Source organism: Rattus rattus, chromosome 1 (assembly GCF_011064425.1).
Source record: "Rattus rattus isolate New Zealand chromosome 1, Rrattus_CSIRO_v1, whole genome shotgun sequence".
Classification (NCBI taxonomy): Eukaryota; Metazoa; Chordata; class Mammalia; order Rodentia; family Muridae; genus Rattus; species Rattus rattus.
The window spans coordinates 227,582,197-227,605,799 of NC_046154.1; the positions used below are offsets into that span (position 1 = coordinate 227,582,197).

General features: G+C 42.0%; 1 protein-coding gene across 1 annotated transcript in view; it reads right to left on the reverse strand.

Moving 5' to 3' along the window:
* Positions 1 to 23,603, reverse strand: part of Ext1 (exostosin glycosyltransferase 1) — a 276,605-nt gene that overhangs the window by 25,135 nt on the left and 227,867 nt on the right. Inside the window, exons 2-4 of the mRNA XM_032915354.1 lie at positions 14,487 to 14,580; positions 12,677 to 12,784; positions 8,194 to 8,313 (exon numbers count right to left, since the gene is read on the reverse strand). Of these exons, the coding sequence (XP_032771245.1) occupies positions 8,194 to 8,313; positions 12,677 to 12,784; positions 14,487 to 14,580 (322 nt within the window). The remainder of the gene's footprint in view (positions 1 to 8,193; positions 8,314 to 12,676; positions 12,785 to 14,486; positions 14,581 to 23,603) is intronic.

A 23,603-nucleotide genomic window follows, 5' to 3' on the forward strand; every position in this document is an offset into this window, starting at 1 on the left:
CTGAGTTGAGGGATATGTGTTACCACATGTAAAGTGCTGAGTTTGACTCCAATCATTAATCTGAGTCAGCCAATCAACCCTGATAGAAAAGTTAAGGAAACGTCAAAGTATGGACTTCTAGGATTTGCTAAGTTATTAATACTTCATCCATCTCATCCCCACACAGTGACTGGTAGAACTATCGAATGCGCTCTATATAACTTTTAAACCAAATCACCCGTACTTTCCTACTGGAAGAAGAAGGGAAGACCTTATCATCCTCGTTCAGCAATGTCTGCATTGTTACCTTTCCCTTCGACCAAAATTGCTAATTCTACATGGTTAGGTAAGATTCTGAGTTAATGAAAATTTTAGGAATCCAGTTATAATGCTGGTATTTACTGCCAATGGTACAGAGGTGTGGTTTGCAATGTTGTCCTTTAGACATTGATTGTGAGCAACATGTCAGAACTGAAAAGAGTTTACATGGCACGCAGCTGTCTGTATACCATTTACTCCATTTCTTTATCTCACATACTTTCCCAGTGCAGGCTATTATTTCCTTTCATAGTGGTCCATTTAGATCTCCCTTTTGTCTTTTTTTTCTAAATTTATGTGTCTTTCAGCATGGGGTCACATAAATGATCTTGGCTATCAAGACACAGGATAAATTGGCAATAGGCAGCATGAGAAATTGAAGCTACAAACAAATGACACGGAACTCATTCCCAGTAGATAATCATTTGCTCAGGTCTCAGAGAGGCATGCTTCACATGCTCATGACTCCTTTTGCTTTAAAGTCACAGCACTGGTTTCTTTCAAATTTTCCAAATATGACCATCAGTTATGGAACACTCTTGAAATTCTAATAAGCGTTCCATACTCTATTTAAATGGCTCTTGACAAGAAGAAAAAACTGTGACTGCAGAGCACATGGAACTTAACCTTGGCCAAGTGAGGTGTGGCCTCCAGGGCTCATCCTCTCACTGGTAATAAAATGATAATGTATCGCTGACGTGACAGCCTCTCAGAATGTCAGGTAATCTGCTTAAATTCTTGGATCTAAGATTTGATTTTTTGCCTTTCAAAACAAATTTTAATTTTATTTTCTAAATACAGCCAATATTGGTCTTTTTATGTATTTCCCCATAGTGCTCATGGCTTATTTCTCTGAACTGACCAAAGTAGAGTAATTTTTCTATGCAAAGAAGTAAAAAGACTTCTGAATAAAATGCTTCCTTATCCATTAGAGATTCTTTAGTACTTTGGTTTGTCTGATTTTCTTCCTTCCTTTTCTCCCTTCCTCCCTCTTCTTTCTTTTCCTTTGTTTCCTGAGACAGAATTTGTCTGTGTAGTCCTCACTGTGCTGGGACTCACTCTGTAGACCAGGCTGGTCTTGAACTTAAGAGATTCACCTACTTCTGCCTCCAAAAAGCTGGGATTAAGGGCATGTGTCACCACTGCCTGGCTGCCAGATGTGCTTCTAAAAAGCTTATATATCAACTTGGATTGTCAAAAGTTTGAAGGCATCTGGATCTCATTCCAACAAACGGAAAGGTCATTTTTCAATCTCCTAATGTCTAGCTCTCCCTCCCTGTCACTTCACTAGACAGCTCTCGGGATTTTTGAATAGCATTTAGTGTTTACACTCTACTGCTGTGGAAGATGTGGAAGAAGATATAACATTTAGATGCTTGACACATCCTTGGCTATTTACACACACACACACACACACACACACACACACACACACACATACACAGGAGGGGGAGAGAGAGAGAGAGAGAGAGAGAGAGAGAGAGAGAGAGAGATGTTTGTTGAGGCCCTTAGTAAAGTTAATATTTATTGAGTGAATTAACAGGGTAGAATGACAGGTTCCTTATTGTTCTATGCCATTCTCTTATATGAAATCATGGGCCGTGGGTTGCAGGCTGTAGTCATTTGTTCCTCGATCAAATGGTACTGCCTAACACACAGAGTGCCATCATAGGACGTGTTCTAAGCCAAAGCAATCTTTGATTAACATTAGTTCCCTGGCTTTATAGTAAAATTACCAGTATAACACAACAGTGCTGTAGTTTAAATGTGCTTAGTCAGATAATCGAGAAGCGAATGGGGAAAGCTCCATGAACCTCCCGCTCTAAAACAGTGCCTCATGCACTGCCATAGGCTGCTATGTTAGCTCAGATATCATTATAATCTCATCCGTGCTTTTTCTTTGTTTGCCTTGATCCTGAGTTACTATGGTCTGACCTAGGAAGGAACACTCTCTTTCTAGCCAGCTTGTCACTCATTCCACTGACATTTTTCAATTTGCAATGCAAGTACAAAAAGGAAAAATGCAGCTCCAAGGAGACTAATTCCAAAATGTAGCAGTCAGCCTGGAAAGCTAACAGAATCCCAGGTCATCCTTGGCTTTGGGGAGAAGAATGAGGGATCCCATTTTCAACGGTGTCTAACCATTCCCCACAACTACAGAGCTGGTGCTGTGGTTTGAATGGGAAATGTTCACCGTGGGTTGTGTGTTTGAATACTTGGATCTGCCTGGTGATGCTGTTTCAGAAGGTTGTGGAACCTTTAAGAAGTAAAGCACTGCTGGAAGGAGGAGGTGGGGGAGGGCCTTGAGATTTGATAGCCAGGTCCTACTTCCTGTCCACCTTCTATTTCCTAACTGCAGACAAAAGAACATGACTAATGTTTCCATACTCCCGATCCCATACTTTTCCTGCCATAATCCACCTTAACCTGTGAGCCTGAATTGAATAAGCCTTCCTTCTCCTCAGCTGTCCTTATAAGGCATCTATCTGTTCACAGTAGTGAGAGAAGTTACTAATGGGGATTCTCCAAAGACTTGTGATCCCATTCTCAGGGTCTAGACTATGATCAACAAGGAAAAAGTGCCACAGATCTAGGGTCTATGGATAGATAAATGAAGTAAGAGTGTCAAGTCTATGCTGCCTAGAGTTAACGTCCATTCTCTTCCTTAGCAGGGCCATATCGATAGAATGACTTATTGTGTCTAATTGAGTTCATCTCAGGAACATGTACACTTGGTTGCCTTGTGTATAAGGATGGCATTTCCTCTACCTCTTCCGCTTTTCTGTTTGTGAATTTAGGATAATGTGAGCTCTGAATTAAGATGGGAAAGCAAGTGTTATCTCTCTTGCAATTTGCCTGAGAGGTCAGATTGTTACAATCCAATCTTGGGATGATATAGAGAGATTTGACAGCTGCTATAAATTTGAATGAAGTATATGGTCTTAGTGTTTTTAAAAAAATGTGTTGCTAAAGAATTGTGTGGCTTAGGTCCAAGGGGAAGAAAGCTTTTCTAGGCTCAAAGATGAAAACAGCTCCACGTCCGAGTCTATTGTGATGAATGTAACACGTCCAGCTGTTACTGCAGGAGAACGGAGGAAGCTCTGCTAACTTAATAGACAAGACACTGGATCCACACAGTAACCTGCTGCAAAAGAAATATAATTAATGAGATATGATCTTTTGCCTGGCAAATTAGCAATGTTGTCTGTGTGTTATGTTTTAATTACAATCCTGAAGCCTCACATGAATGCCGCAGGGGAGGGTCTCTCAGAGACAGCCTGTGAGAGTCTACGTGGATGCAGACATTTACTACACTGGTCCTCCTGTTACAGGCAATGAGATGCGTCATTTAAGGCAGTCTCTTTCTTACACACACTGCTTTATTTTGAAATATCAAGATAATGAACTAATCACTCACAATAGGTTCTTTGCAGCAAATTAGAGAAGACAAAAGTGAGGGGGAAAAAAAGACAGCATCAAATAAGCCCCTGCTTAAAAAGAGTTCATGTAGGAGATGAGACTCAGTGGTTAAGAGAGCCCACGGAGGAGCCAGGTTCTGTTCCCATAACCCACGAAACAGCTCACAATCGTCTGAACTCCAGTTCTAGGGATCCGACACCCATTACTGGCCTCTGCGGGCACTGTGTGCATATGGTCCACATATATGTACACAGGCAAAACATTCACACACACAAAAAGTAAAAAACATAAGACTTTAAAGGAGGACACAGCTAGTATTTTTATATCACATCTTAAGAATGATTTTCCCTAAATGTATACAAGTCTGTATTATTTTCAACAAAATAAAAGATGGGTTCCCACTGTTTAAATATATTTTAACCGGTATGAACATTTTCTTATACCAATAAATGTATGTCCTTACTACCTTTGGTATCTGTATAATATTCCTCAATGTAGATACATTTCAATTGGCCAATTTGCTTCTAACCTGACTGAGGATGTGCAATGTTATAGCTAACATAAACACTTTAACCTATGCTACATGGAACTTTGTGCATTAGATCATTATCTTCTTCAGAAGTACAGGGTGAAATTTTTGCTTTCTTCTAAAGGTATTAGCCTCTGCAGAAAGGCTCAAGTGGGGTAGCCATTCTTCACTCTAATCTCTTCTGCACCTTTGGTGACACTACTGCCATAATTTCATGTGACATCTACTGACATCAAAGGTGAAAAGTAGTTATTTTATTTCATTTTAACATCTTCAAGTTAGGGCAAACATCTCTTTCACAGTGACTGATGCATACATGACTTGACTGTATACCCTTAGGAACAATGACAATTAAATTTAATTAGCAATTAAGCCACTCTACACTTTTGCATCTCTTCTCTTTATTATATACATCCACACAATACCACAAAGGATTCTATAGATACTTCTTAAGATTATGAGGATGTCACATCCTGACAAACTCATCACAGACTAAAAATAAAGTAAGTTGAAAATGTATTTACTGTACCCAATTCATCCAGCAGAGTAACCTAGCAACCCAGCACACTGAGAATACAAGTGTGGCTGACTGGGAGATAGGGCTCACCGCCACTGTCTAGTTTAATAACACAATATTATACACACATATTGACAGCCTGGGAAAGGTACAAAAATAAGTACTCAAATTATGGATTTATTGAATGCATCTTATTCTTTGCACCATCATAATATACTTAAAAAAGCCTATTAAGTCACTATATGTACAGATTATCTACATTACTGAAATATTAGGAGTTTTTCCTTTTAATAACACCAAAAACTCTTCATTTCATACTCTAATTCAGAATGTTTGTAGAAAGATGTACTTCATCAGGTTTTGGGAGAAGATGTATCTCGATGGTTCTAATCTGAAAATACAAGTACTTTTGTGTATTTTTGACAAGGTCTCCCTATATTCCAGCCTAGTTGGGAACTTGGATATTTTTCTAATTTATTTATTAGACTTTCCATATCAAAAAATATTAACTTTTTAGCTTCACATGAATCTCTGCCCTCGGTTTTGCATTTCTTTATGGTGTCTCCTGCTAGACAGAGGTTTTATGATTTTCATCGTTACCCTTAGTGTACAGAACGGCTCCTTTAACTTGAAATTATATGCCTATACCCACCTCTACCATAGTACATCAACTATATTATCTACTTTCTCTGTGAGCCTGTGTGAGTGCTGAGTGCTCGCCTGTGTGGAGGTCGGTAGCTGACAGAATCTCCAATTGGACCTGGATCTTGTAGCTTGGCTAGGATGGGCTAGGCATGAAGCTTCTGCGATACGCCTGCCACTGTCTCCACCTGCATTGCGGACACAGGCCCATGTCACCACCACTGACTTTTACATGGATAACGGGAGTCCAACCAAGCCCTCATTCTAATGCAGCCAACACTTTTATACGATATGCCCACTATTGTATTAAGTTATTCAGAATCAAATAACATAACTCATATCTTCTCTCATTTGAGAAGCTGGATCAAAGCTTTCATGATTATGATAGCTTTATACTGTGTGCTAATTAAACTATGGAAATACATGATCTTTACTGCTTTTGAACAATCCTAGGCTACGATGGTAGGGCATTTATTCCTCAATCTAAAGCTCAGAGTAATTTGTCTATCTTCTTTTAAGACTTTGATGTGTAGATCGAGGAAAATTGCTACCTTGACAGTAAATTCCCCCATTATTCAAGTTCATGTGCCATTTTCATCAAACAAAAATAAAACAGTAAATTTTTTTCAAGTTTAAGAAAAAACATAGTAATTTAACAAAATACATTATGACCTTAGTAAGGCCTGGATCTTTGGTTCAGTAAATTCACTTCATAAATACTACTCTAAAAGAATAGGCAGAGACAAAGCCCAAAACGCAAGCAGAGAACTGGTTTAGGCACTGCATGCATTCCCAGTCATGTATGTGGATAGCAGTGATCACAGACCGTAGTCACGGTGACCTGCACCATATGGGTAGATAAGCAGAGGCTTACCACAGGACAGTATTAGGATGAAGACAGATTAAAACATGGTCTGGGTGCATAGGTGGTCAGCAGCAGGGCAGGATGAAAGGCTAAGGGTACGTGCAAACACGTACCACACAGCCCAACAGAACACTGTGGAAAGAGTAATAAAACCCACGGGAAAACTAGAAAACAACTCACGAGAAAGATAAAAATGAAAAAAAAAGGCTACCCTTTTATTACAGATCATGATTAAAAACCAACTGACTAAGCAGTTAGACAGTTTGATATTTAAAAAAACCATGAGTGCACTAAGAATGTATGTGTGTGTGACTGTGCATAGATAGATACACGATGCATTACGAGGCCAAAGGCTCTGTCTAAATCAGCCAGCAGAGAAGCCACAGGCACTGAGACCAGTCTAACACAAACAGAACAGGAAGAACATGACAGGCTGAGGGAGAATGTTTAGGACAAAAGACCAAGGGCTAATATTTCAAATATTTTGAATTTCTAAAACATACAAGTGTCTATAATATTGTGGCAGTTTCTTTTGTTTATCTGTGGGCTTCCTGAGCAGGAAACAGATGAAATCCAGTTAGTTTGCTAACATTCTAAGAAGTAGAAGGCTATAAAATGATTTACTATTTTCAAAGAAGAAAAAAAACCTCCAATCTGACCAAGAAACAAAAGCAAAAAGGAATTGAAAATAATCAAAATACACTTTCTGTTTACCTAGCTTCAGGCATATGCACGGAAAAATCCTGGTGACTGATTGCCTAGGCTGAGACCTGGAGCGGAAGCTAGGCTGATGTGGAAAAATCTCCACTGTGTTTGAACCAGCACTGACTCTGACCCTCCCCTCAGCAACAACACAACACGGTCATGTGATTGGAACAGGTGACTTAAGTTTCCACAGTATTCTTACTTGGGTATCTTGTGTTTATTCAATGTTTTATCAGCTTTCAGAGTGATCATTAACTTCTGGAGGAAATACTCCCCAAGTGTGTAGTAAATCTCCCACCCCACCCCCCACTGTGTAAGCTCCTAGGTCACCTCAGGAGACAGTCTTGTCACCGCTATGCTCATAGGCCTGAAACTGATGAGTGTGCAGTTTTCTCTGTTCTTGCTTAGCTCTTTGCAATGCTCTATATAGCCCGAGGCCATTGCTCTCTGCTCTACTTCCTGTGGTTTTAATCATTTTCATGATTTCCTATTTTTCTTTTGCCTTAAACAAGGCAATTTGAGAGAATGAGACAGGGCTCAGCATAGTGCTTTCTCAGTACAAACAAGCATACACACAAACACGCGCGCACACACGCGCGCACACACACACACACACAGAGTAAAGCAACTTGAAGATATCTATCCCTTCATCTGCCAGAGTTTCTACTTAGATAAAGATTAACATTCTTGACACCAGTTGGATACAATCATGATGATAGTTTTCTTCTTACCATAACCTTAAAACATGGGATGCTGGCTGCTTAGGTCTTATGTGTCTTCAGAAGCAATTTCGCTGTCTCTTAAAATGCCATGCCCTATGGTGGCCACCAAACTGTTCATATTTTAAGAATGGTAGAGGATATGTCCCTTACTTGATCATCATCTTTTTTTCTAAATGCACTCCAGAAATATGTCTTCAAAGGATACCGCTGAGTTTGAGTGACAGGAAGATAGTCATTACCCACATTACCTTGAAATTATTTCAGACAAATCACTTTGTCTAGAGCACAACTTCTCTCCATGTCACTTCTGCTATGAGAATTTGTCAGGAACGAGGGCCTTTGCTTGGGAATGGTAAAACAATGTGGGGTTGGGGACAGTCACTAACCTATTCAAGGACAGAAAATTTGGTTTTGTCCTATTTGACTAACTGCAGAAAAAGAGGTTGAAATAGAAGAACTATTATTCAAAGATCATGAGATGAATGGTCTCACTTACCTCTAGTGTAGTTAATACAATCTTCTCAACTGAAGAAAAATAAGCCTCCCACAAGAACTGTGTCTGCTGTCTAAGTGCTAGGATTTTATCCTGATGAATAGACCTGATTGTAGAAGGAATCTGTAACATAAGGGGAACGCATAGTAATTATAACTGTGAAACAGAGAGATTTGCTTGATCAAAACAACCCAGTGGGTTGCACTTTTGTTCTTCATAGCATTCATTTTCTAGAAAACAGGGCTATTAAAAAAATCATCACCCAGGCTGAAATGATAGGTAAGCTGTTACAGGCTAGGCTCACCACCAAAGTCACCAATCACTAGGTAAAAATGTCCTCAAGAAACATCAAAACAAACCACAGGTCTAGGAAAGCAACCTCAATGGCATTCAAATGCATGGAAGCTCTGCACTGGCTTAGCTCAATTCTAAGACTCCACAGTAGCAGGTCAGCTGCACAACGGACTCCTACAATCCTAAGTCCTGCCCCCTCCTCCTTTAGCCCTGACATGGACACTATAGGACTTGGAGAAAGTAAAAAGACAAAACAAAACAACAGCAAAAGCCAAACCAATCAACCAAACCAAAAAAAAAAAAAACCTCTAAGAAGGTGCCATCCCAGGAACCATGAAGTATCTACAACTGTGTGTACATAAAGATGTTCATGAGCCTACCCACTCACCCCAAACAAATTTAGCCATGTCTACATGTACATCCTTCTTCTGTCCCTCTTTAGACCTTTTGTATACCTGAGAGCTCTCCTTTCAACTCCAGCCCTTGCCCTAATTTCTCTGGATCTCCCAAGCATTTCATCATAGGCTGTTCTATACCAAGTTCGATAATTTTGAAGGTAGGCATTTCTTCCTGTTCTTATTGCTATAAGATTTGTGGCTAAGGGAATAGTTTTTATGCTAGCCATTCAAGGAATAAGAGCCTAACTGAGCATGGCCGGCTGAAGCTCCCTTCAGGATTTTGTTATTTTTAATATCAGCATAGCTTGATAGTAAGGTAACGGGGTTAATGGCATCCATGTGGGACTCCAGGGCTACTACTTAGTACATACGCTTCCTTGGATGAGTTAGTTGCTCTCTTGGATTACTCATTCATAACATGATATGGTTGGGTGCTTAGTACAGTGTCTACAATATAGGAATCTTAATTATGATGGTTCGTTATTACTGCTATTACCATTGTTGACACAGGGAGATGCTAGTCCAAGCTAGATCAATTGATTTTATGTAAGGCTGGGCCAGTTGTTTAACAGTCTGCCTATAAATCTGTCCTAGCCTATTGTTCTAAGATGTCCTCCTTGGATTTCTGGCTAAGTTTTCCTGGCTTGCTCCCTGACTGTAAGTACAGCTCAAGGGCTGTTCTGTTTATGTAATCTATTCTCTTATAGAGATTCCTTGTGATTGTCAACTGCCCTGCTGTGCTCACCTTTCTGCATGTTTGCCTCTCTAATGCATGATGAATCAGACAGACATGGGAGCCTGGACTATATAAGAAATGCTCTGCCAGTCACATTAATAGGAAAGTTACTCAAAATATGGGACTACGCTATAGTTGAGTTCCCATAAGAAGGGAAGGTGATGATGGCACGTGGCTAAGATTCAAGTCAGGCCCCTAGGAGAAGCAATGAAAATGTCTCACAATAAGAACAGAAGGAAAAGCTGACTTGCTCTGTCAAGATCTCAATGTAGATACTAAATCTATGCTTTGGAGAGATCATAATATATGGAGGCTGCAGGTAAAGTCCAAACACTGGCAGGATCAAGGTCAAATAGAAATAAAACATTCCTAGATGAGCTAAACCATTCATGACATAGATCCTTGATAAGTCAAGAAAATTTATTTTTATTTGCTCAATGAGAAAATGACCTAGATTGCCAAAGAAAAATAAGAAAGAAAAAAAAAAAAAAACCCTCATCCTCAATTTTCATAAGCATGCCCTCTTAAATGTCAATGGCATTCTCTAAGTCATCCAGGTTGGCACGGCTGTTTTTATAATGGCCACGAGAACTGATCCATTAGGAAAATGCCAAAAGCTATCATTGTTATATGGTCTCCAGAAAGTCGAGTCCGTGGTGCTTCTAAAGGGAGGAGACAGATCATAGACTCAGCCACTGATACTACCTCTCTCCATGATACGCTGATACCTCTCTTCCATGGTAGCATCCTGATTGTTCTACCACTTCTGGAACTATGTTCTACCAGTTTGTGTGTAGGATCCAAGTGTCTTGACAGTGCTCTGCAAAGTGCTCTGGAGGACAACTTCAATTGATTGGTGGGATGGAGTTCCAAGTTCTAATGGCATTTGGCTATTGGTTATTAATCTGCCTGTCCTCAGAGACAGGTACAGAAAGTGATGAATTAATTACCATTTGGACAGAATGATTTGGAAGTTCAAGAGCTCACTGAAGTCCTAATAAAAGGTTATGTGTAGTAACAAAAACTAATAGGATCTACCAAGATAGATATAGGAAAGCCACGGCATGCTTCCCGGTGACAGGCTGACAGGAACATATGCAAATAAAAACAGCAGAGCTGTTCTAAAACAGGAAATGAAAAATTGTAACCTAACAAAAAACATTTCCCAGAGCACACATTTGGGCTCTGTGCCAGCTCTTTCAAACCATTGTTAACAACCGTACAGTCACTGTTCAATATGGAAGCAGCTGTGTAAAAACAGATTGCAGATGAGGAGGAAAAATACTAGCAACTGTGGGCACAGGGGTGTGAAGAATACAATCTTTAGAGCCAAGTCAAAAAGTGGCTTCAAAGCGTGAAATATCCATACTTCGGTGGCACTGGACAACCACACTTAAGTATCATGGAATGTTCCCTACCTTAGGACAAGCTCCAACTTTTACACAGCAAACTCAAGGGTGCCTTAGTACATAAATGGAGGAACATGATGACTGATGTTTCTCATATCCAACATTTCCTTTAATGAGCATGTATTATTAAAACAACATAAAAGGGAAGAAAGACAAAGGCAGTGTGGACAAGCACCATGTCCCTCACTCTGAGTGTATGGCTCAGACATCTACTATGTCTACACGGAGAGCTCTTTCTCAGTATGTCTCAGAGGCTGTCCTTATTGAGTTATTTCAGGGAATCATTGCTATGAATATTAACCTAGCCAAAAACAAACAAACAAACAAACAAACAAAAAAACCAAAAAAAAAAACAAAACAAAAAAAAACAAAAACCTCTTTCTCAGTGAACACCTATGGAATTATGTTTTGCTTAGAGCAGAATAGGCTAGGAATGGACTGATGGCCCAGCAGATAAGAGCACTGGATATTCTACTAGAGGAGCCGGGGGTTCGATTCCCGGCACCCATATGGCAGCTCACAACGATCTGTATGTAAGTCCTGTTCCAGGGGATCTTACAGCTTTATCAGAAATATGAAGTCAAAACACCAATGGACATAAAATAAAGAATTTTTAAAAAGGGAACAGAATGGGCTAACTCCAATGAACAGGTTCCCCATTTCCAGAGTATGCATTCCTCCAGGTTTATGCTGAGGTCCCAAGATCACAGAGTTGAGAATGGAATGAAAGGGAAGCTGTTGCGGCCTAGGCTTGACTGGTCCACAGTGCTCTCCACCACACGGTACATTATCTGGGAGTTTCAGGAGATGACCACAATCCTTCACCAGATCATTAGCAGACTAGCCAGGGACACAGAAGGAGAATCAGAAGTGCAGCTAGAAACTCCCTTTTCTGGATATCAATTACTTTTGTTTTAAAAATAAGAACATTAAAGATAATATTTCTACAAAAATTTGTATGTTTCAAGATAAAGTGTCTAATTCCATGAAAGGAAACATTAACTGTGCTCTAAGAGTGTGTGCCACTTTACAGAGAACCTCAAACACAGCGGGGAGGGGGGGGTGGGGGAGTGGGGGTTGGGGGGGTTGGGGGAGGGGGTGTGGGTTTGGAAATCCTCATGGACTCTTCTTGCTCACTCAATTCTCTGTGCCGGCTGAGTTCCTTGCACAGCGGAAACTTTTATTTAGGGGCCTTTCTTTTAAATATTTAAGGGACAGCCCTCCTTGGGTACTCAGGGTCGAGCAGTGCAGTAGTGTTAACACTGGGCACAGCGACAAGTCTAGAGCTTGTGTCCTGGAGTCAACAGAATGAATGCAGGAACTGAGGCAAGGGATCGGAGGGAATGTTGTGTCTGAAAATATTGGTGCTGATGCTGGTGGGGGATCCACCTGTCCTCACTCAACAACGCTCGTACATTTTATCAGCAATGGCTACTTCCCAGAATATATTCTATGGCTTCAGACAGATTTTTGGGTTGGGAAGTGAACAATATCATATTAAACGACTTCATATTCACCATGACACAGGCAATTTTCTCCTGATAAAATTTCTTTTATGGAGCTGACCTTTTGGATTCATCTCCTTTGAAAGTTTGGACGGGGGCAGCAATAATCTGCCGTTCTGCCGAAGGCCACAGCCCCTTCCTTACCTGTAATAGCAATCTCTCATCGCCTATGACGGCAGCTTGGTTCCAATTTATCACTTCGGAGAATGGCAACTCCCATCCATTGCTGAGCATTACAGGGACACAGGCAGCCTGAGTAAAGGAAGGATTTCATGAGTGCGAGGACGCTGACAACAGGAACCATTCCAATCAGGAGAGTAGGTCCACATTCAATTACTGACACTGCTTACGTTACGTGGGGCCCACACTGCTCAGGCTAGAACTCGAGTAAGTGATTCAGAATTGCCAGATCCCATGGGATTGTAAGCATCCCTATCAGACTTGAAGACTTTCAAGTCTTGCCTTAGAATGCTAATACCCCATTTCTATTCTAGTCCATAGGTTTGGCTGACCTTACTTTCATGGGGATGAATGGCCTTGCTGCAGAAGTTTTATTGATGAAACAAAAGCTTTCGCCAAAAAATAAAATAAAAATAAAAAATCCGGGCATCAAAACCTCGAGTATAAACCCTTCTTGCCACAGATACATCTCATCATGGTTCACCCCAATGTCATGAGCCAGTGTTGAGCAGGATGGGGCCCAGCCTTTCTAGGTAGAGCTTTGTAGACTTGATTATTGTAACATCTATCTTTCCCCTTCCCTATAAGCAGCTAACTGAAAACCATCTCCCCCCAGTGTGTAGTGCAACTGCAGTCGTACTAGTTTCTAGTCTGTACCAGGACCTGACGCCCGTGCACAGCAATAAGCTAAAGACAAAGTGGAGTCGCCAAGGCTGTTTTATTCAAACCAGAGAGCGATTTGCTCCCTATAACATCCATGAAGCTTCCAGAATGCTAGTGAGCGGTGATGCCATGCTTCTCAGAGTGCATGAAGCACCCTAACACGCTCTGCCAGAGAAGGGAACTCTTCAGCCTGAGGAAAGGGTAGGACTTACAGTTCGAATGACAAGATAAAGAAGCTTTGAAACACTCCTCAAATATACAGATTTAGACAAAATGTAAATTATTAAAGGAAGGAAGGAAGGAAGGAAGGAAGGAAGGAAGGAAGGAAGGAAGGAAGGAAGGAAACAGGAAAGGAAGGAAGACAAGGAAGTAGAGGGCATATTTCTCTTGCCATTCAAGAAGGCTGGCTACAAAGTAAAAACCAAAAACCAAAGCTGGGCATGGTAATACATCCCTTTATTCGGAGAACTGGGGAGGCAGAGACAGGAGGATCTCTGTAAGTTCAAGGCCTGTCTGGTCCACACAGCTAGGGCTACAGAGAAAACAAAACAAAACAAAATAAAACAAAACAAGACAAGAGGGCTGGCTGCAGGGAGAGGAGAAGAGACTTCTGCAGTAGGGGATCAATAGAGCCCCAGTCAGGCTTTGATATTCCTGAGTTGCAGAGCTGTGGTACATCAGGGCAAGCCAGGATCGTCGCTCTTTGAGGGTTTAGATGAACCAATAGAGAACTTAAACCACAGTTTCATTTTGGGGTAAATAAAAGCAATACCTCATTGTTGGTGCTCCTGAGATTGAAGAGTTCCCTCCCCAAACTCAGGTGCAACTTTATCAATGAGATCTGCCCATCTGCCCGCTGCAAACATGTCCCCATTGAACCCAGTCTCCTGATGGTGAGACCATTTACTGGTCTCATGTTCAAAGTCAGGGAGCCAATCTCCCTCCCAATTCTGGCTCCTTAAAACCACTTCAGATTTTCCTGGGAAGTGTTTTAGATCCTCAGCAAAAGCTGTACTTTGTTTTGACTACTCTACAAGTATGTGAGAAGCTTGAAACCAGTTTGGCTTCAATCCTCAACCTGATGCCGGCGTAAATTTTCACAGTCTCTTACCTGCAAAGCCTCCAGGAATCTGAAGGACCCAAGCCTGCGACCACGAGGAACCAGACAGAAAGTGGCATTGTGCAGCATTTCCCGATAATCATATCTAGAACAACGAGAGGACTGATCAGCAAGTGAACATCCAAGAGGAAAAAATGGATAGTGGGGAGGGTCAGGGTGGAGCATCAATTTACCCCGGGTATCTCAACCTTGGGTAATGGCTACTCTCACTTTTCCATTTGGGGGGCAAAGAGCTTTGTTGCACGGGGAGAACAAACAGGAACAATTGCGCTGTGTGAAGCAATAAGGATCCCTTTTGCAAACAGTTGACAAAAGGACAGATCTAATGGTTCTCATGACAATTTGTCTTGCCTAGCCTCTATTTCCTAAATCAGATGGCGGTGGGGGGCGCACAAGGTCTCATTATGTACCCTTGGCTGACCTAGAACTTGGTATGCAGAGCAGAACTGCCTCAAACTTACAGAGATCCACCCACTTCTGCCTTCTGTAATCAGGGGTTAAAGGCATGCATACACCACCCAGACTTTTTGGCTTGGTTAAACGGTTTGCTGCCATAGACTAAGACGCATCCCTGATACATCTGTTTCTCTCTTAATGCCACACACCACTCAGCAACACTGAATGTTCTTGTTCTCTGTTCCCCACACCATGCTATTAAAAGATACTTCGGAAGCCTCCATCTTAAGCGCAAGCCAACATTTGTTTTCTCTTCGAACTGGAGTTTCTACATTTAACCAAGAACATTTAGTGACTCCAGAAAAACAGTGCTACACACAAGTATGGCTGCTGTGACTTTTGGCGGAAAGACTCAGGGCAGGGGGTAGGGGGGACAGGGGAACAGGGCACGGAAGGCTGGGGGGTGGGCATAGGACCGCCTTTGTGCAGAATGAGAAAGAACTGGAACAAAGGAAGAAAAATAGCAGGAGGGAACTGGAAACTGGGCTAGAGCATGGTGATTATTCCTTTTACTCTCGTGCCATTTAATGGTATTGCACTGTTTTTTTTTTGGGGGGGGGTTACTCCAGACAAATTATAACATGACTGTCACCTGTGTCTTACTGTCAGTGAAATTTAGGACCAACGAAAAGCATTTAATTATTTGAAGCTCCCACTGTAAACGTTATTAACACCAAATACATTCCCAAGCATGCACTTTCGGCTCCATTAAGACTCTCAGAGAACTCAGGAAGCTAGAGATGCCTCATGTCCTATAAAGGCTCTGAGTCGCACAGCCAAGATGAAATCGCTCCCATTTTTCAAGCACTTCCAATGTTGCGCAGACAGGTGTGACTCTGACAGTAGCATATGTCACCGGCATTTTCTAACTCTAATAGTCTAATTTAACCATAGCCTGAAGGAACTGGGTTCTTCCCTCTACTTTTTTGGGGGGGGGATATTGATATATACATGCATATTTTTAAAGTCCACATCTATTTTTATATTCTCATATAAACTAGGCATATGGGAGTAAGCCAATTTTCAATTATAAACCCGTCATTAAGAAGAGACATCATGCAAAGGACCATTTGCTTAAACAAGCATGTACAACTAATTTGCACAAGAAAAGGTCACTGTGAATAGATTAAGATTATCTCCATTGAGAGCAAAATAAAAAGCCCTTGCTGCATTAATTAAGCTGCAAAATAGACTTCAAAGTGGGAAGGATTTTTAAGAAGGATCAAATTCAGCTAAATAAAAATATTAAATTACAACGGTAATGACTTCTCTTTTTTCACCAAACACAGAAAAATAATTGACAAGTATGTTCGAGTTCAAATGTTGATAATGTCTGAATCTTACCTAATAGGTAGAGAGGAGGGGGAAAAGAAACAGACACAAATTTATGTGTGAAACTTAAACTGATTTTTTTTCTTTTTTTAATATAGAAAGGTCGACTATACTTCAGACTCCTGCGAGGTTTAAGAGATACTCAGAATAGAAACCCCGGAGGGGCCAGCAGAGTCCTACATCCTCGTCATTAAGTTGCTAAAAATGTAAAATCTTATTAGTGTCTTGGACTGTAACAAGTTTCAAAGTTTCCACTTGCAGACTTTACTTTCTAGAGTCTGTGGAGGGAGAGGAAGGGCAGAAAGCTCCTGGGAGAAAGTCAAGTGACAGTTACACTGTGGGTGCTGACTTTTAAGTGGCTGTACAGAAGCATTAGTTGCTGATGTAGCAACTGAAGCCACATGATTGAAGCTTGAAGTCATTCATATAATGAGATGTGGGAAGCACCCCCGAACCTGGTAGTTCCTGCTCTGAGACCATGAGCTTCCCACAGGTACCTTTGGGAGAGTCAGTCTCCTCATCTGAGACAGAGCCAGTCAGACTGCATGCCTCCCGTGAGCTTCTCTATTCTGTTATTCTTGGTGTTGTTGATTTTAGGTATAAAAGAAAAATGTCTTCTGAGACCATTCCACCACTGGGAAGGTTTCCACAATCTTTTTAAATGTATGCATGTATAAATTCATAATTGCTCATATGTCCACACAAGTACATTCACACAGATAAAGACAGCTGTACAGTATATACACAACTTAAACGATATTGTGTGGTTTATATGAGCCTCCATAGACTCTATATGTGAATGAGTGGCCCTTAGTTGGTAGATTGTTTGGGAAAGAATTAGCTTGTTGCAGGATATATGTCAAAGGGGGTAGACTTTGAGGTTTTGAATATCTCATACCAGGCCCAGTCTCATCCCGCCTTCCCGATTGCTCCTTGTGGATCGGATGCAAGCTTTCAGCTACCACACAATCCCATGCCTGCCTGCTGCCATGTTCAACACCATGATGGCCATGAACTCACCCTATAAACTGTGGGCGAGTCTAGGGTGTCTCTACATAGAAAGATAACTATTTTCCATTTCAACTTTTAAGCATGCTCATCCCATGAAGCTTTCTCTCTTTTGGATTCTATGGTCAAGGAATTCACGAAATACTGAGGTGTTTCAAGAGAGGTGGTAATGATGGCCTTTAAATAAGCCAGTTACTGGTTTCACTTGGGACATTTCCTGCTTTGGTATTCTTCAACTCTGTCTCCTGTGATGCTCTCTGGCTTAACTGAACCTGTGGATTTATTCATGTGTCCTTCTAAGAAACACTTCTGAAGATATTGTCACATTGAGACAGACACTATCCAAAGGTACTTGCTTTATCTACCCAAGAATGAACTGAATTGATAAGATTTAAAATCTCAAGCTGGACAGCGATGATACATGCCTTTAATCCCAGCACTGAGGAAGAGGCAGAGCTCTGTTCTAAAGAGCTAATTCCAGGACAACCAAAGCTAACTAACAGAGAAACGCTTTCTTGAAGGGAAGATAAAAAGCTCCAAAATCTCTTAATGGCATCCACATCAACAGAGAAAACTAGAACCTTCACTCCAGTGTGAGAAACGCTGGTCTAGACCATGTAAAGAACACTTCTGACTCAAGCATAAGAAAATCCAATATAAATGTGGGCTAACAATTTGAACTGATACCCCCCCAAATATATAAAGCAACAAGAAGAACACAGGAAGATACTGAATATCACTAGTCATTGGAGGAATGGAAATCAAAACACAATGAGGTACCGCTTGCTCCCTGCAGGACAGTGTCCGTGTACGAGGACAGATGAGAACAAGCACATACAGAGACATGCAGGACAGTGTCCATGTACGTGGACAGATGAGAACAAGCACATACAGAGACATGGAAGAGCTCTTCCTTGGTGATGGAATGAGAGGGAAAAGGTAAGGTTGCTTTGGGGACAATCTAGCAGTTCTTTCTCAAACTAAAAATAAACTTTCCATACGACCCAGCACTGTACCTAGGCATTTATCCCAAAGAAATAAAGACATTTTTACATGGCAAATTGTCCACAAATGTATACAGCAGTTTTAAATGTAATAGCCCCAAGTGGAGAGCACTGGATAGCCTTTGGAGTATGAATGAGGCAAGATTGTGGTATATACACAGCCTGGATCACCTCTCAGAAGATGAATAAAAGAAAATGAAGTAAAAGAACACGGATCAAGCTATTTGAGTGCACAAGGACGTCACGGATGTCGATGCTGAGTCCAATGCCACCTTCTAATGGAGTATGCACTTCATTGAACTTCATTTTCGTAACACTTGTGACAACATGTAACTATAGGGCTGGAGAACTGAGTAGTGGTTACCCCTTGGTTAGAAGCGGGGGAGAAAGACAGGCAGACTTTATAGTTCAAGTGGGAAGACTATCTTCTAAAGTAGACGAGTCCATCTTATTAAGTCAGGAGATGTAAAGCATGCTCTAACCACACATAACTTAAAAGATTCACGCACTAAAGGAGTGAGAGAGGAGCCATGCATACCACTCTCAGAGAGTTTGCGGTTTTCTGCTGGTAAATCAGTTGCCTCCCCTTGGCAGATGGGCATTACAGTCGGCACTCCAGAGGCAATGATGCAGGAGGCAGAACAGCCTTCCTAAGTGGTTCCAGAGAAAATGTGCAATAAAAAGGACATGACCCTGAATTTAACCTGGAAGCCAGTACCACGCAACAGCTATAACAGTTTTCTTCCTACGGCTGTCCTGAGTAATGTACGGAATTTAACCCCATTTCAGATGAGCTGTGGATAACACTGTTTGAATTCTTTCCTCATCACGTAAGATGCACTGTTGCTAGTAGTGAGTCAGTGTGACTGGGGAAGGGGGACAGAGTGGTTCCTACCATTCCACCAAATGTTGTCCCAGCCACTTGTGTCACCAGTTACCTGGGTGCTGCACCCAGGCCTGCTGAATCAGAAACGAACCCTCCATTCTATGTGAGTCCATTGTGATGCCTACTACATTTTGAGCAGCATGGACCTGGTAGCTAAAAGCTTAGTAAACAAGAGTTCAGAGGTCAAACAGCCAAACCTGGGTTCACTTCTATGCTTACTATCCACAAACCGGGTGATCTTGGAAAATGTTAATTTGTTTGGGCTCAGTTTCCTGGTTCATCCAAACCATTTGATCCTTCTACCAACCTGGCTAAACGCTACATTTTAACTAAAGCACAGCTCCTTACGAGCAATTCTGCAAAAGATAGCTGTAATCCCCTCAGCTGAAGGCAGCCAGCAGATTCTCAGAAACACAGGCAGTTGTAAATGAGGAAATCTGGGTTGAAGAATTTGGAGCCTGGATGTCTTGTGTGACCCCCATGCAAATCTCTTAGCTTCTGTAAATCTCAAAGCTGTGACGCTCAAATGAAATTATGTACATGCAGTATAATCAGGAAAGCAGTATGCAATTGCAAGTTATTATGGCAAATTATATCAGAAGGAATGGAATAAACACTTTTTAAAAAAAACTACCAACAATGAAAAAATAAATAAAAACAGACTTGCAGAGGCAGCCAAGAAGCAAATGTGGAGCAGACCCATTACAGAGAAAAAGGGACGCAGAAGCTGCGCATCGCCACAGAGCAGCGGCGTGAAGTTTAAAAGCTTTTTCCTCATCAACAGCTGTACAAGTGCGGCTTGCTGCCCTTCCAGGGTTCCCACAGATCCTCTGTCCCAAGCACATTTTGCCAAGTGATCCTGCTTTTTTGCTAGCCACAGTGGACAGGCAAGAAGCCAGTAGTGAGCCTCTAATCTCCAGACTCACACAATTTCCGTCTGCCCGAGGTGGGTGAGAGTCTGTCTCGAGCCTTTCCTTATGAACTGGGTGAACATCGACAGCTGCTGTGCTTTGGCCAGCCCCATCCTTTATGAGTAATTATTCTTCTCTGTTTATACCTAGATTTGAGTCACATCTCTTATGAAAAAAAAAATAAGAAGGAAAATGCTCGGGATGGCTGAAGTTCCACAGTGCCCAGGGATAAGGAAAAGGAAATCAGACTGGTGCAGCAACATCTCTGTTCTCGGCTGAGTGCGTGCCTTCCACACGTTAGGTACCACTTAAGAGGACTGTGGTCCAGTGAAAACACCGTGAAGCTGTCCGGCGTTCATATGGAGGCATGGGGCTGAGTTATGCAGGGAAGATAAGGCACGGAGGGCTACAGATGGCACTGGTGAGGAAAATGAGAACAGGGATGTGTCCCTCGAAGACTTCCAGGACTCTCTGCTAAGTACTGATGAGGGAGCAAGAGCTACAGATACAGGCAGATGGGCATTTCTAGATGAATGGTAGCCCCTCAGGAACAAAGGGTCTAAGGAGAGGGAAAATACCCAATTTGGAGTGGGGTAGGAACAATTAAAGAGGCTGCCACCTCAGGGCAGGGGATGGGGGTCAGCGGGGTAAGCTTGCTAACTCCTGGCGCTCAGACATTATTCTACGAGGGTGAGTCGGAGTCACTGAGGAACTCAAGCGAAAGAATGATAGGATCCCAGAAGTATCCCGAGGACCAGGCTGCTCAGCTCCATGGGCAGAGCTGAAAATGCTGAAAATGTAAGAAGTCACTGCTAGGGATACAGCCTCAGTGCCCCAACTCTAGGGCACTGATTCTGAGGCCATTTTCTTTTCCCTACACAGTCCTGCTTCTGGTCAGTCCACATAACATTGTATGTCCTGAGAAAATTAATAAACAATTCAACTCATCCCTGGCCTCTTCAACAAGTGGCTGCCACTCAAGTGGCTGCCACTCATAGGACTCTCTCTCCCCTCAAAACTTCACCCCAGGTGACTAGTAGGGGGACCGTCCATGATGGGCCTGTTGTTTTCTAAGCCTGTTGCTGCTACCCTTTCCTAAGTCCAGAAAAAAAATGTTTAAAATTTCAACTACTTTGAGAAAGGAAATCTTAAAGGTCAGGACAGGGGACCATATGAAATTGATCCATGGCACTGACTGAACTGAGAAACATTAAGTGGGAGTTGGAAAATGGATCCAGCTGACCACTGTACTGTCTGAGTTCTCTTGAAAACATGGCACGCAGACGTATGGGATCCAGGGGTTATCAAGCATCCACTGGGCTTGTGGAATCGGCGTCTGGCTGACACACACTCACTAGTCTTGTGCATACAACTGAGACGCTTTATCCACGTCTCAATCGGTTATTCAAATACATGCAACTGCACTCTGAATATGACAATCGCAATGGCGACAGTCTTCAGGAAAGCCAGCAACACCCCTGCAGTAGCTCTTGCTACTTAACAGTGGTGCAATTCCTTGCCTTGAACATTCAACAGGCAACCAATCAGTCATGGCAAGGATTAGGTATCATTTCCTTTGATCTCTAGGTGTGAGGCTGCCAATTCAAGGCTGTTCGTTGCAAACAGAATGTTTGAACACCAAGGGCAGCCATTTACATTCACCCTTTCCTGGCTTTAAAGAGAAGATAGTTTCTGTTCTATGCCAATTTAAAATCTTTCAATACAGGAACAGGAGGAAGAAGCCCCCAGTGACAGGCACTTAATTCTCACATGGATCACCATGTGACTGCCATGGGCACAGGTTTGATACATCACTGCATACAGTGACACCTGGCTCTAACCACAGGAGAAAGGAGATGGTTGCCATCAAATATGCTCTTAAACACAGTGGTCATAACCCTTACTGATTCTAATCTTGCCCACTGCAACCTTACCTTCAATAACCACTGGCAGCTCAGACCTATAGTGTAGGAATCAGCACTCACATCTATTAATGGGTACAGCATGTATTGAGTCTATATTGTACTTCCAAAAGGGGTAGAAAGCCATCATGGTGGCACATGCCTTTAATCCCAGCACTTGGTAGGCAGAGGCAAATGGATCTACATTGTGAGTTCCAGAACAGTGAGGATTCCATAGAGGGACCCTGGTTACTGCTCATTAAATAGCAGCTTATTGGCTAATATATACAGGCATGAATAAACACGATGGCTGCTAATAATTATATTACTAATAATTTTACTGACTAAACCCTTCCTGTGGGTAGGGCATAGCGCCACATAATCCATATTCTGCATTGTATTTGACTGTTGCAACCACCTTGAGGTGCAACTGTTGCCCCATTGCTTAGAGAATGAAGCACAACTGGGAAGCTTTGTGGAGATTGTGTAAGGAAAGCAGAGCTTGCAGTGTGGAATACAGTCCCTTAGAGTTTTTGCTAGAAGGCAGAAGTAACACAAAGGTAGCAAAGGTGAAGACAGAGATTTGTAACACATTGTGCCCTGTGACATTAATCTTGGGAAGCTTTCAGGATGACACAGGTCTCGCTGCACCCATTCTTATACTCTCAGTGCCAGATTTCAAAACCTATTCTGAGAGGAACACAGTTCCAAGACACGTGAGTCTCAATTCTCTGGTTAGAAATGGAGCATTTCTGAGAGAGCTAAATAAAGGGTTACCTGGGCTCAGAGGGAAAGAGAGAGACACTGACAATAAAAGAACCAGCTGTAACAATGGTCTTGGATGGATAAATGGTCCAGAAGAGATATATAGCAGGCCACTGAGCAAGGGGAAGCCCAAGGTCATTATCGTACCATTAGCCTTTCCCTAGGTGCCATGCCACAGGAGATGGCCAAGTGGAACAGGGCCAGAAAAGTGGACTAAAGGCAGAAGACTTGGATAGGTTAGTCAGTATAGAGGACACTCTCAGGACAGCTCGTCCCTGTTGATAGGAGTGAACACCACAGCCTTCCCTATGTTCTGCTTAACTTCAACACCTGCTGCCTAGAGTAAGCCCCTGTGACCACTCAAGCCCTGGATCCAGTCTTTACTCTGTTTCCCACTCTACTAAGTTGCTCGTCTTTACCACTTCCTTTCCTTGGGCTTCAAGAGTCAGAGCTTAGGTTCTACTATCTCTTGGCCCAGAACCCGCTTACCAATGGCTGGTATGTACCAGCTTACATCGTGGCACACGGACTATAGAAGAAACTGGAAAAATGAAATGTTCTACTTCAAAAAGGTCTACTTCAGCCAATAAGCATATGCCCAATTCTCGATCATACCAGGTCTGCCTAACTGAGGTGATGCTACAATTTCAGTGGGACTCACTTTACTCTAAGAATGGAAACGAAACAAAACAAAAATCAATCTTTTGTTCTTCTTGGCTTCCTTTTTGTACATTTTCTTTTTGTACATTTAAAAAAAACGGTTTTTTTTTTCAGGACTAGAGAAATGGCTCAGTGGTTAGAATCACTGAGAACCTGGGTTCAATTTCCAGCACCCACATGGCATC